General features: G+C 38.0%; 1 protein-coding gene across 4 annotated transcripts in view; it reads left to right on the top strand.

Annotated features, from left to right (window-relative positions):
* The window catches only part of IDE (insulin degrading enzyme), a 120,072-nt gene that overhangs the window by 68,874 nt on the left and 37,705 nt on the right, over window positions 1-13,493 (top strand). For all 4 annotated transcript variants that reach the window (XM_039230225.1, XM_039230226.1, XM_039230223.1 and 1 more), the window contains exons 6-11: window positions 129-241; window positions 1,052-1,214; window positions 2,119-2,211; window positions 2,651-2,742; window positions 4,809-4,889; window positions 6,639-6,742. In XM_039230225.1, the coding sequence (XP_039086156.1) occupies window positions 129-241; window positions 1,052-1,214; window positions 2,119-2,211; window positions 2,651-2,742; window positions 4,809-4,889; window positions 6,639-6,742 (646 nt within the window). The remainder of the gene's footprint in view (window positions 1-128; window positions 242-1,051; window positions 1,215-2,118; window positions 2,212-2,650; window positions 2,743-4,808; window positions 4,890-6,638; window positions 6,743-13,493) is intronic.

Raw genomic sequence — 13,493 nt, 5'->3', positions numbered from 1 at the left:
ACATTGTGTAAGTTTAAAATATACAATGTAGCGATTTTATGTATGTATATATGATCCTAAGGTTTTAAATACTACCTGTCAAGTTATGGTTAGTTTAAGTTCTATTTTCATTGTCTGTTTTCTTACAGAATCTTTAGATGACTTGACTAATCTGGTGGTAAAGTTATTTTCTGAAGTAGAGAACAAAAATGTCCCATTGCCAGAATTTCCTGAACACCCTTTCCAAGAAGAACATCTTAAGGTAAGTGAATGTGTTTCTGACATATAGATATTGTTTTACTTTATAGACATAATATATGCCTAGTTTACCAAGGAATAGATGAACAATTTTGAAAGTTTTATTATTTGTATATATTTTTTTAACATTCGTTTGGATAATCAATCAGTTTCACATTTACAGGGATATCTATCACCAAAAAGATACCAATATATATCTGATCTTTGCATGCTAAAAGTAATTTTGATAGTTGTAGCTTTGACACACTGTAGAAGCTGTTGTCCACTGTATAAGGCAAGCATATTGAGCTGCATGGTGTGGGGAACTGGACGTAGTGTAGGGGACAAGATGTGGGCTGCACACCAAATGTAATGAAATTCCACTTAGAAGGAGCCCAGGTCAGGGATGCCTGGGTGGCTTAGTCTTTAAGCATCCAACTCTTAGTTTCAGGTCAGGTCATAATCTCATGTTTTGTGAGTTCAAGCCCCATGTCAGGCTCTGCACTAATAGTACACTAATAGCACTAATCTGCACTAATAGTGCAGAGCCTGTGTGACAGTCTCTCTCTTCCCCTCCATCTCTCCTTCTCTCTCTCTCTCCCTCTCTCTCTCATAATAAATAAATAAATTAAAAAAATTAAAATTTATATTTAAAGAAAAAAAAGCAGCAGCCCAGGCCATTTATTTCTTTGTGGTCAATACAGTTTACTCTGGCAGTTAATTCTCTTTTGAATTTGAGATTCTTCCATGAAAATCTGTATTCTTCGTAGTTTATAAATATTTTATTCAGTGGGAGTTGTGTATAGCTAATCTTTATGATTTTTTTTTCCCCCAGCAACTTTACAAAATAGTACCCATTAAGGATATTAGGAATCTTTATGTGACATTTCCCATACCTGACCTTCAGAAATACTACAAGTCAAATCCTGGCCATTATCTTGGTCATCTCATTGGGCATGAAGGTCCTGGAAGTCTGTTATCAGAACTTAAATCAAAGGGTAAGTCTCTGGACATCAACCTCTGAGTGTACTACTCCACATCATTTTACTCTGGCTCTCATTTTCTCCTAAATATTTTTGTGTGAAGGAACGTTTCTCGATGAGACGGTTTTGGGTTTTGGGTTTATGGGAGAGTGAGGTGATGGTTGTTACGGTGCTTTTGTTTTTATTTTTTAAATTTATTTTTAATTTTGAGAGAGAGTGTGTGTGTGCACACAAGTGGAGGTGGGGAAGAGAGAGAGGGAGAGAGTGAATCTTAAGCAGGTTCCATGCCCAGCGCAGAGCCCACTGCAGGTCTCCATCTCACCACTGTGAGATCATGACCTGAGCCGAAATCAGGAGTCAGATGCTTAACTGACAGAGCCACCCGGCACTCATGGGGTTTTCCCCTGCTGAATTTGTTTTACCTTTCAGTATTGAGCAGTGAAGTTTAGATATTTCAAAAGATATTGTGGTACATGTTTTAAAGAACAGAGAGGTTAAAAAATAAAAGCTTACTTTGGATATTCTTTACCATCTCTATGAAATGACAGTACACGTAATTTACTTGCCTGCTCTTATCCATCAGACCTGAGGGTGTACTAAGATCTAGCCTGTAGATAGATGATTTCCAAGGCCCCTCTCAACTCAGACTCTGCTTTTACATAACACTTAAGCACAATAGTCTACTCTTGCCTGCAGAACTGATTTGAAGAGTCCTGCGGAAAGCTCCCAACCCCAAAAATCCCTTGAGTCTTTACAGTGTCTGAAATGGTTTTTTTTCTAAACTAAGTTTTTCTGATCTTTTCTGCAAGGGGTCCATTCTGATACCTTGCGAACATATAATATGGACTAAAAATAACATTCTTTGTCTTAAAAGAAACCTCACACACAATCCTGTTTTGATTTCCTTTGAATGTTACAGGTTGGGTAAATACTCTTGTTGGTGGGCAGAAGGAAGGAGCCCGAGGTTTTATGTTTTTCATCATTAATGTGGACTTGACTGAGGAAGGATTATGTAAGTATTGACCTTTTTGGTTTTGAATGAAAATTGACTGCTGATGATATATATATTTTTAAATTCTATATGCTGTGAATCTGTTCTATGTTGTAAAGCCATGAAACTTTTAATTCATGCAATTTACCCATTGTATTTTTCATGTGCAACTTGGCCTTCATTTCATGGATGATTTTTCCTACTTAACAACTGATCATTATGTTGCGCTTGTGAAATGTGTACTTGGCTTTCCATTGGCTCATTAACTTCCCTAAAGCCCCTTCTGTCATGTATCCCGGAGTCTGGAGGGCCATGTGTCTGTCACCCTAAAACCAGTCTCAGGGAGGTGAGGATTCCATTTCTGCTTACCTGACTGTACCTTAGGAGTAAGCTCAGTGCTTTGAAGGTTCAAGGACTGAATGATTTTTAAGTGTGCCCCTTTGTGCCCCTTTTTTTCCAGTACATGTTGAAGATATAATTTTGCACATGTTTCAGTACATTCAGAAGTTACGTGCAGAAGGACCTCAAGAATGGGTTTTCCAAGAGTGCAAGGTAATTTTGTTTCACCAAAATTTTTCTTAAGGAAAACTTTCAGAAAACATGGATGTGTGAATTAATTTAAGTTTAAAGCTCAGTGAAACTTTTAAAGTTTTTGGGTTTTTTGTTGTTACTTAAACTCTAAAATCTTGCAGTGTATAATAGCTCTAGTTAAGTCTTATACTACTCTAATTGGCTATCTGGGGCACAGTTAAGGGCTAAGGCATCATGTAACCTTTCTTTGGAGGAGAAAAGAAATTGCCTTTCTATCCCTCAGGAGAGTGCCAGCAGTTTCTTTTACTTGTATCTGTTGGGGCTTACCTTACTGTTTGCCTGAAGCTACATGAACCTCTGTCATTTTCAGTTCTGGCAACAAAATTCTGTAGCATACTTTCAAGGAAATAGTAAATTCTGGAGCGCCTTGGTGGCAGCTTAGTCATCTGAGCATCTGACTCTCAATTTCAGCTCAGGTCATGATCCTAGGGTTATGGGATCAAGCCCCACATTAGATTCCCTGCTGAGCGTGGAGCCAGCTTGGGATTCTCTCCCTTTCTCTCTCTGTCCCTCCCTTCCTCCTCCTTTCTCTCTCTCACCCTCAAAATAAATAAACTTAAGAAAAAAAAAAAAGGAAATAGTGAATTGTTTTATATATGATTGTGTTCTTTTTTTTTTAAATGTTTGTTTATTTTTGAGAAAGCTCAAGCAGGGGAGGGGCAGAGAGAGGGGAACAGTCGATATGAAGCAAGCTGTGTGCTGACAGCAGTACACAAACCGATCATGATCTAAGCCGAAGTTGGACGCTCAGCCGACTGAGCCACCCAGGTGCCCCTGTGTAATTGTGTTCTTAAAAGTGATTTTATTGTTGTATGTATGGACAGGCCTGTCTGTCTTTTATTTATTTTTAAAAATATCTACTTTATACTTAAGGCCTCTTGAGATTCTGAAACATATTTTAGGATAAGAGAAATCCTTTTTACTTAAGTCAGAGTTTAAAGGAATACTTGCTGCTTGTGAAATTTAGGAGAGTAACTTCTAATCTGGGTGTAATTCTCTGAATGGTTCAACAAAATCATCATCCATGCAACTGTTGATTTTGCAAGGTTCTTCCACAGTTTTCCTAATTCTCTAATAGTTTCGATAATTTAGGCTAAAGAAGTCATATTCTGTATTGGTTCTTTTTTTTAAATTATATTTTTATTTTTTATTAAAACAATTTTTTAAAGATTTTTTTTTTGAAAGAAAGAGAGAAAGCACATGTGTAAGTGGGAGGAGGGGCAGAGAGAGAGGAGAAAGAGAATTCCAAGCAGGCTCTGAATGCTGTCAGCCTAAAGCCAGGTGTGGGGCTTAACCCCACAAACCATGAGATCATGACCTGAACTGAAATCAAGAATTGGACACTTCACCAGGGGCGCCTGGGTGGCTTAGTCGGTTGGGCGTCCGACTTTCGCTTAGGTCATGATCTCGCGGTTCGTGGGTTCGAGCCCCGCGTCGGGCTCTGTGCTGACTGCCAGCTCGGAGCCTGGAGCCTGTTTCAGTCTGTGACTCCCTCTCTCTCTGACCCTCCCCTGCTCACGCTGTCTTTCTCTCTGTCTCCTGGAAATAAATAAAAAAAAAAAAAACATTTAAAAAAAAAAAAAATTGGACACTTCACCAACTGAGCCACCCAGGTGCCCCCCCCTTTAATGTTTATTTTTGAGAGAGAGAGTGCACGTGTGCGCACAAGTGGGGAAGGGCAGAGCAAGAGAGAGGACAGGATCCTAAGCAGTCTTCGTGCTTATGGGAGCAAGCCCAATGTAGAGCTTGAACCCACGAACTGTGAGATTATGACCTGAGCTGCAGGATGCTCAACTGGCTGAACCACTCAGGCATCCCTGTATTGTTTATTTTCACTCATATCTATGCATTTCTAAATCAAGCATAGCCAATTTTTCAGAAACTGTAATAAAGTTAAATATGGAGTAGAAAGTCTATAGTGCAAACTAAACACTAAAGAATTTTTTTAAAGAAAGCATTCCTAGAAAGATTAAGTATTTCTAAATAATAGTTGACTTGTGTGTAATTGGATTAATTTTTCATTTTAGGACTTGAATGCTGTTGCATTCCGGTTTAAAGATAAAGAGAGGCCACGGGGCTATACCTCTAAGATTGCAGGAATTTTGCATGTAAGTTTGTTATTTAACATATATGTTGGTGCGTAGAGTATTTTTGTGATTCTGCATATATTATCTTCAGTACTACATGAATGATAAAAATTGAAGCTGCAGGATATAACTTTAGACTTTGTAGCAATCAGGAAACTTTGATGTCAAAACATGCTTAAAATCATAATTTTCATCATCCTAAAAACTATCATCTATAATATTTATGATTACATAGGCATTCTGCTTATTGGGTTTAAATATTTTTCAATTCTATAATGTGTCATTTGCTAATTATGTGAATGCTATATCGATCATCTACTTTTCTCCATTTCCATTGCTACCATCATGTCTTGGCCTTGACTATATCATGGTCTCTTACCTGGGATCTCTATCTCTGTTTTCCTGCTCGTTCCCCACTGCAGTTTATTTTTCCAACCCCAAAAATCTTCTGAAAACCAAAGTCAGATTGTTTCACCTCTCTGTGTCAAGTCCTTCAGTAGTTTCTCATCAGAACTGGAATAAAATCTAAAATGTCACCTTGACCTACAAAGTGATTTGGCCCCAGCCTGTCTTTCTGACGTGTTCTGTTTTACCCCACATCCCGCCTTTCCCCATTCACTTCGTCTCTGGGTGTACTGGCTGCCTGCCTGCCTAATCTTAAAGCATTCAGTTTATTATTCCCTGGGGCCTTGCATATTTGCCGTTTTCTCTATCTGGAACATTCTTCTCTCTTGTCTTTGCATGGCTGGGTTCTTATCATTTGTGTAGTTGTCTCTTCCTCACAGAGACCTTCCCTGACATCCCAGTCATGCCTCTGCCCCCTTTTTTTTCCCCACAGCACCTATCACTATAATGACAGTATTCGTTTGTTGTCTGCCTCCTTCCCAATTAGAATATAAGCTCCTTGACTAAAACAGGTGAAGGGGATTAAGAGTGCACTTGATGAGCACTGAGTAATATACAGAATTGATGAATCACTACGTTGTCCACTTGAAACTAAAAGAACACTGTATGTTAACCATACTGGGATTAAAAACCAAAACAAAATTTTAAAACTCTGATCACTCCCTCTCCTGACTTACATGTTAATTATTGTTTTGTATTTTAGTTCAACCTTGAGTTCTTAATCCCCAAATGAATTATTACTGTTATTATTAAACTTATTACTGTATGCAAAAAAAAAAAAAAAAAGGAAACAGCGACATCATCTGTCTTACCTGGCACAGAGTAGATGTTTGTTAAATACTTGTTGAATGAATGAAACAGTCTGTCTCAGTATACTCGAAGTTGCTCTTACTAAAAAATGCGTCTTCTACATTATTTTTCTTCCCTAGCCAAAAGTATAAGCCATTCCCCCCAACAACAACTTTCTAAATGCTTTTCTGATTTCATTCATAAATATTTGAGAGGAAATTCTGTTCATAAAAATGTATGTACTTTATATTAAGAATCCTATAGATGTCAGCATTTCACTGTCAAATTTTCTTCATTAACAAGTATTCAGTTTTTAGTCAGAAATACATTTCTCCCTGAAAAAAATAATGTGATTTTGCTCTCTATAATGTAAATGTATTTGGGGATTAACTGCAAAATCATTTTACAACAGGCAACTGCTTCAGATGTGGTAAGAGAAAATTTTTCTAGTGGAGTAAAATTTAATTAAAGGAGGATGTGGGGGGTGTAAAATAATGGATTTAATGTGTTAGAGATTTGTTAGTCTCTACAGTTACCATGCACATTTAATTTATCTATTTATTTCCTTTTAATAAGTATTATCCCCTAGAAGAAGTACTTACAGCTGAATATTTACTGGAAGAATTTAGACCTGACTTAATAGAGATGGTTCTTGATAAACTCAGACCAGAAAATGTTCGGTGAGTCATTCTACATATTTTACTGTTACATAATAAGTTTTCAATAATGAAAGGGTGCCTGGGTGGCTTAGTTGGTTGGGCATCTGACTTTGGCTCAGGTCATAATCTCATGGTTAGTGATTTCAGGCCCTTCTTTGGGCTCTGTGCTGACAGCTTGGAGCCTGGAGCCTGCTTTGGATTCTATGTCTCCCTCTCTGTCTCTCTGTTCCTCCCTTGCTTACACTCTGTCTCTCAAAAATCAATAAATGTTTAAAAAAAAAGAATAGTATATTGAAGGAATACTAAACTTCAGTGAGTCATTGCATGACCAGCCTTTGTTATCTTTACCCACTCCTCTTCTCTCCACTCTAGATGATTTTTGAGGCAGTATCTCTAAAACATGAAGATCTTTTAATTTTTTTTAAATGTTAGTCATTTTCAAGAGAGAAACAAAATTGCAAGTAGGGGAGGGGCAGAGAGAGAAGGAGACACAGAATCTGAAGGAGGCTCCAGGTTCTAAGCTGTCAGCACAGAGCCTGACACAGGGCTCAAACTCACAAACCATGAGATCATGACCTGAGCCAAAGTCAGGAACTCAACCGACTAAGCCACCCAGGAGCCCAACATGAAGACCTTTAAAAAAGAAACAAAAACCCAAAAATGTAGTCATAATTTCATTATCATGAAAAAAAAAATAATAGATCATCTTAAGCTAGTTTCATCCTAACTCAAATGCCCAAGGTATCAGCTTACATGTCTGGCTTCATACACAAGTGAGGACACCCTCTTTTTTAAATGGAAGGAAGGATTACAATCTCAGAATCCTTCTCATGGACAAGTGATTAACCAGGAGATCAAAAATTGGTGGAGCTTTTACAGTAACAGAGATATTCTTACATCCTTTCTAGAGGAGGTTCAGCCCTTTAAAAGCTTCTGAACTATCCCATGATATTTTTGCCTCAAAATTGAATTTCATCCATGTTTTCCAAAGTCAAATAATACAAAGAATATGCTAAACTGGCACATATTTTGCATTTTTAATTTTTCCCTGGTGTCAAGTACATATTTCCAAAATTCTCCTGAAAATTTGGAGATTGAGTATGTTTTTTGCAGCAGTCATTTTATTAATAAAATCAACAATCTGGTAGAACTTTTTGAAGAAGAAAAATCCTTCTGACAGAACTGTTAGATCAGTCTTTCCTAGTTACCATTGTTTGCACTTTTCTGACATATACTAGCAACAAACAATGAGAAAATTAAAAGAAATATTATTGGTAGTTACACAGTTTGATAAATGTGATAAAATGACACAGAACTAACAATATGCACACATTCTATCAATACCAACTTCCTTATTTGGATATTGTACTCTAATTAAGATATAACCACTGACGGGATCTGGTGAAGAATACATGGGATCTCCCTATAACTATTTTTGCAATTTTCCATGGATTTATAATTATTTCAAAATAAAAAATATTTACAATAGCAACAAAAATATAAAATAATTAGGAATGGATTTAAAGATAAGCAACACATCAGTATATAAAACTGCAAAACAGTGCCAAAAGAAATTAAAGACCTTGTTTGTAGATTAGGAGACTTGCCATTAAATTTTTTCCTATCTGGGTGCCTGGGTAGCTCAGTTGATTAAGCTTCCAAGTTTGCCTCAGGTCATGATCTCAAAGTTTATGAGTTTGAGCCCTGAGCCATACTCTGTGCTGACAGCTTGGAATCTGGATCCTGTTTCAGATTCTGTCTCTCCCTTGCTCTCTGCCTCTCACTCTCAAAGGCAAATAAACATTTAAAAACATAAAATAAATTTTCTCCTGTCTGATTCACAGACTCTATGTAATCACATTCTGAATCCTAGTAGCCTTTTTTTTCTTTTAGAAATTGGTAACCTGATTCCAAAATACATATATGGGTATACAAAGCACGTAGATTAGCTATAATACTCTTCAATATAAAAACAAAAGTTGGAGGACTTAAACTATCAGATTTGAAGACTAACTAAAGCTACATTAATCAAGACATTGTGCGTTGGCCTTAGGATCCAAAAAAAAAAATCATTAGGATAAAACAGAGTCCAGAAATACAACCACACATATATGTTCAGTGGACATCATTTTTATTATGGTAAAAAACACGTAACATAAAATTTACAGTCTTTACATTAAAAAAATTTTTTTTTAATGTTTATTATTGAGACAGAGAGAAACACAGCATGAGCGGGGGAGGGCAGAGAGAGGGAGACACAGAATCTGAAGCAGGCTCCAGACTCCGAGCTGTCAGCACAGACCCCAACGTGGGGCTGTAACCCATGAACCGTGAGATCAAGATCTGAGCCAAAGTCAGGTGCTCAACTGACTGACCCACCCAGGCGCCCCTACAGTCTTTACATTTTTAAGTGTCCAATTCAGTAGTATATTCATATTATTGTGAAACAGATCTCCAGGACTCTTTTGCTTTGTAAAACTGAAACCGTACCCATTAAACAACTCCTCTTTTCTCTCTCCTACCATCCCCTAGTAACTACCATTCCACTTTCTGTTTCAATGAATTTGACTGCTAACATACCTACTATAAGTGGAATCATACAGCATATCTTTATTTTACTTAGCATAATGCCTAAGGTTCTGACTATAAGCAGGTCTTAGTGATAACTGTCTTCCTGTGTAAATGTTTGGTAGACTGACAGCTGACTAGAATTTAAATCACCGGCTGAGGCTTTTTAGGCTCTATTGCTTTCTCTTTCTGAAAATTGGAGCATTTATCCATGTCCATCTTCTCTGCCTTTTTTCCTGTCCTCCAGTATTTCCAAATGGTGTTGGACATTGATCCTACTGGGATTTGTTGCCTAAGCATCAGAGAGTATGACTGATCTGCAATGGAGATGTGAATTCATTTGAATCACTTGGCTGACTCACTCATTAACCCTGGCCTGGGTTTCAGCCATGTGTTTGGTCCACCTTTGCAGTTCAAAGACCCATGTTTCTTCTGAAGATAACATAAACAAGACCTCAGTAGTCTTGACATCTGCTAACCTGAGACCAATGTATCACATTTTGCTTTAGGTCACATGTCCTATTGGAATAAGAGTTCTTCCTAGGTGAAAACGGTTTTTTTTCTTGGGGTGCCTGGGTGGCTCAGTTGAGGAAGCATCTGACTTCAGCTCAGGTCATGTTCTCAGGGTTCATGAGTTTGAGCCACGCATCAGGGTCTGTGCTAACAACTCAGAGCCTGGAGCCTGCTTTGAATTCTGTGTCTCCGTCTGTCTCTGACCCTCCCCCGCTAGCATTCTTGCTCTCTCTCTCTCTCTCTCTAAAAAGAAACATTAAAAAAAAACTTGTGTTTTCCTTGGATTCAGGCTGTTGGAGCTCAGTAAAGGTTGAATCCTCTAAGCCTTTGGCCTTTCTTTGATTCCTTCTTTCTTAAGAAACCCTTTTAAAAAGTGTCTTTTACCATTTTTCATGAGCCTCAATTTCTTCAGCCCTTTGGCTCTCTTTTTTTTTAAGTTTTATTTTTATTTATTTTTGAGAAAGATGTCACTATTCTTTTCTTATTTTTAAAGTTTTATTTTTATTTATTTTTGAGAAAGATACCAAGAGCAAGTAGAGGAGGGGCAGAGAGAGAAGACAGAATCCCAAGCAGGCTCCATGCTGTCAGCGCAGAGCCTGATGTGGGGCTTGAACTCAACGAGCTGTGAGATCATGACCTGAGCAAAATTTTATTTTTATTTACTTCACGTTTGAGTTTGAGTCTTATCAGTGGATTGTTTTGGTACCATCTTTCTTCTTTGTGGTATATTTTTTGAAAATATGATTTGCTATCATGATATTGTAGAATTCTGGTGGAAAGATATAGTTCATCTATTTAGAATCCTTATTTAAAAAGTAATGAAACTAAAGCCCAGAGACTTGCCTAATTTAGATCTTAACTGTGATTTTGGCAAGATCTCAAAGAAAGTGAGTCAGAGTATCAATCAGATTCCAAGTTTCTGATGGCCAGATCTGTACCCTCTCTACTAATTCTGTTTGAGTTCCTCACAATTACCTGTGAGGCTTCTCCTTGTTCTTAGATATCTTTCCACTTCTCTCTCTCAGGGATTATTTGCAAAAGTATCTTGAGAATGCATACCCTGGGAACCATATTACTTTTTAATGTCTATGGTCAGGATACTTAGTGTTTCTGAATGGGCCCTGTCCAGCTTCAACAGCTGTTCATTTCCTCTGAACATTTCTAAATGGCTGAACCAAAGTCAGCAGTGAGCATTTATTCTAGCCCACTCTTTCCTTCTCACTGTTATATAAGTTTCAGTATGAAAAGAAAAGTTCATTTCTCTCCTATTTCTGAGGACCATGTCAGTACCATATCAGCAGCCAGCTCTTGGTAGATAGAGTTAAAGAATAGTGTTGCCTCCACCACCACAGACCCACACTTAAACTCCTCAAGACTGTTTTTCAGCATAATTAGATTTCCAGCAGATAGTCTAAGGATGCTGTAGTATCTATGGTAGTTTTTCTCAGTTGTCTGTGGTTAACTATATTGCAGCTATCTGTGGCATACTTAGATTATTGTAACTTCTCTCTTTCCCCTAACTCAAGTGTTCTTGTGCTTCCATACTCTTTGGTTTATGGATTTCTAAGTAGATTTGATGTGCATATACTCTGTCTCTACTATCATTCCCCTTGCCTACCTTTTCTAATTTATTTTTAAATACCTGGTCTTTCACTGTATATTTCAATTTTAAATTCCTTAGTGGTATACCAGTTCTTGTTTTGCAAAGGTATCTCTGTCAGGCCAGTATTGGATGTTTGCCTTTTTTGGGGAACTATGTTTATCTATTTCATATTTGCTTCCATGTAACATTTCACATGTTACCCATACACTTTACTTGGGTTTGCAGCTATCTCCATCCATTAAGATTGCACCTAACCACTCTCCCTTCTTTTCCCCCTTTTTAACTTGTGTATTGCTGAGCAGTGTCCAGGGTCTGCTGCCCTCCACGTCATATAGTCATCCTCCAAAGCATATGGCAGCTTGGCCTGAGCCTTTTCACTTTCTCTCTCAGAACAGAGTTTAAAGTTTTCTTGTTTTACGGGACATGTCTACTACCAAATGAGTGCTTCAGTGTTCATAAGTTGTCATCAGTTTCTTCTCCATTATTCTGATGCATGGGCTGTCATTCAGGGAAACCAAAGCCATCTATGTAACAAACTTTTCCAAAATCAAGCATCTCATGGAAGAGAAGATGGTAACACCAGCCCTCTACCAGGTTATTTTACTTCCTAACACAATTTTCAGAAATCTCCTTTAGGATCAGTCCTTCCATTCTGTAGGAAATAAGCAAGAGTGGAAACACTTTCTAGGGCTGAGTCTTAGCAGATTCTGTCATGTATTGAATGAATGTCCTTAAGAAACATTATATACCCTCCATGTGGCCCTGTGAGCTCTCCTCCTCCTCCCCCTCTCCCTCCCCCTCCTCCGGTTTCTGCCTGCATTGTTTTCCCTCTTTTTAAAATTTATTTTTTAATTTACATCCAAGTGAGTTAGCCTATAGTGCTATAATGATTTCAGGAGTAGATTCCAGTGATTCATCCTCTTTGTATAACACCCAGTGCTCATCCCAACAAGTGTCCTCTCTAATGCCCCTTACCCTAAATTTAGCCCATCCCCACACCCACAACCCCTCCAGCAACCCTGTTTGTTCTTTGTATTTAAGAATCTCTTATGCTTTGTCCTCTCCTTGTTGTTACATTATTTTTGCTTCCTTTCCCTTATGTTCATCTGTTTTGTATCTTAAATCCCTTATATGAGTGAAGTCATAGGATATTTGTCTTTCTCTGACTGGCTGATTTCGCTTAACATAAAACCCTCTGGTTCCATCCACATAGCAAATTGTAGCCTTGCAAGTTCTATCTACACTCTACATGTACCCTGCAGAAGGAATTCTCAAACTGCCAAACATGGATTGCTTCTTCTGGACATGATAACAGAACTCTTTCATCCATTAAACCCTATGATTTCTTGCTATGTTTCTGTGGAATACATTCTTATTTAGCATGTTTCCTAGAACTGGTAGTAGTCACTGGCAGCTAGGCCAGATCAGGAATACCTTCAGCTGGGAGATCAGTCAGTCATACTAACAGGTTAGTCGGATTGCTTACGATACTTACCCTAAAGCAGATGATAAGATGAAGTCCAGCTAGCCAAGTAGAGTATTTTGTCTAGAATAAATAAGAAATTGACAGTGATTCAGAGAGTCAGGCACTGAAGTTGGGAAGGTCTGATGAGGGACAGAACGTAAAGATTTGGAAGATGGTTGGGTATTCAGTAGAGGGGAGTTTTCATTGCAAGTACTGGGCTTTCAGCTGTGAGGCAGACATTTAGAGGCTAGAACCACACCTCTGAGAGGATGCCTGAGAACAAGTAGGAGCACATCTAGGCCTTGTTATTGGAATTGGGACATAAAGGAGAAGTGGGACCAGTAACAGGACTGACTTAGCTCTACCTTTTTCCCCTGAACTTTTTTTTTTCCCTTTTGACTTCTCTTCTGGGCTGTTTCTACTTTCCCATCAATGAAAGCTTCTAGCAAACCAGAAGATAGAGAGATGTTTCTTGGTCTTGTTTCCTTCACTTCTAGCAATAGGAAAGCCAGTGTACATGTACTAGGTGTATATGATGGTAGTCCATGGCAGGAAAAAAACATAGAGCACAAACTTAGCAAAAAATAAGGGGAGTGTGCTTTTGGTTTTTTGGATATCTGGAT

Source organism: Hyaena hyaena, unplaced genomic scaffold (assembly GCF_003009895.1).
Source record: "Hyaena hyaena isolate Hyena2069 unplaced genomic scaffold, ASM300989v1 scaffold_44, whole genome shotgun sequence".
Classification (NCBI taxonomy): Eukaryota; Metazoa; Chordata; class Mammalia; order Carnivora; family Hyaenidae; genus Hyaena; species Hyaena hyaena.
Note: the sequence above shows the minus strand (reverse complement) of the source record. Positions and strands in the feature narration are given on the sequence as shown.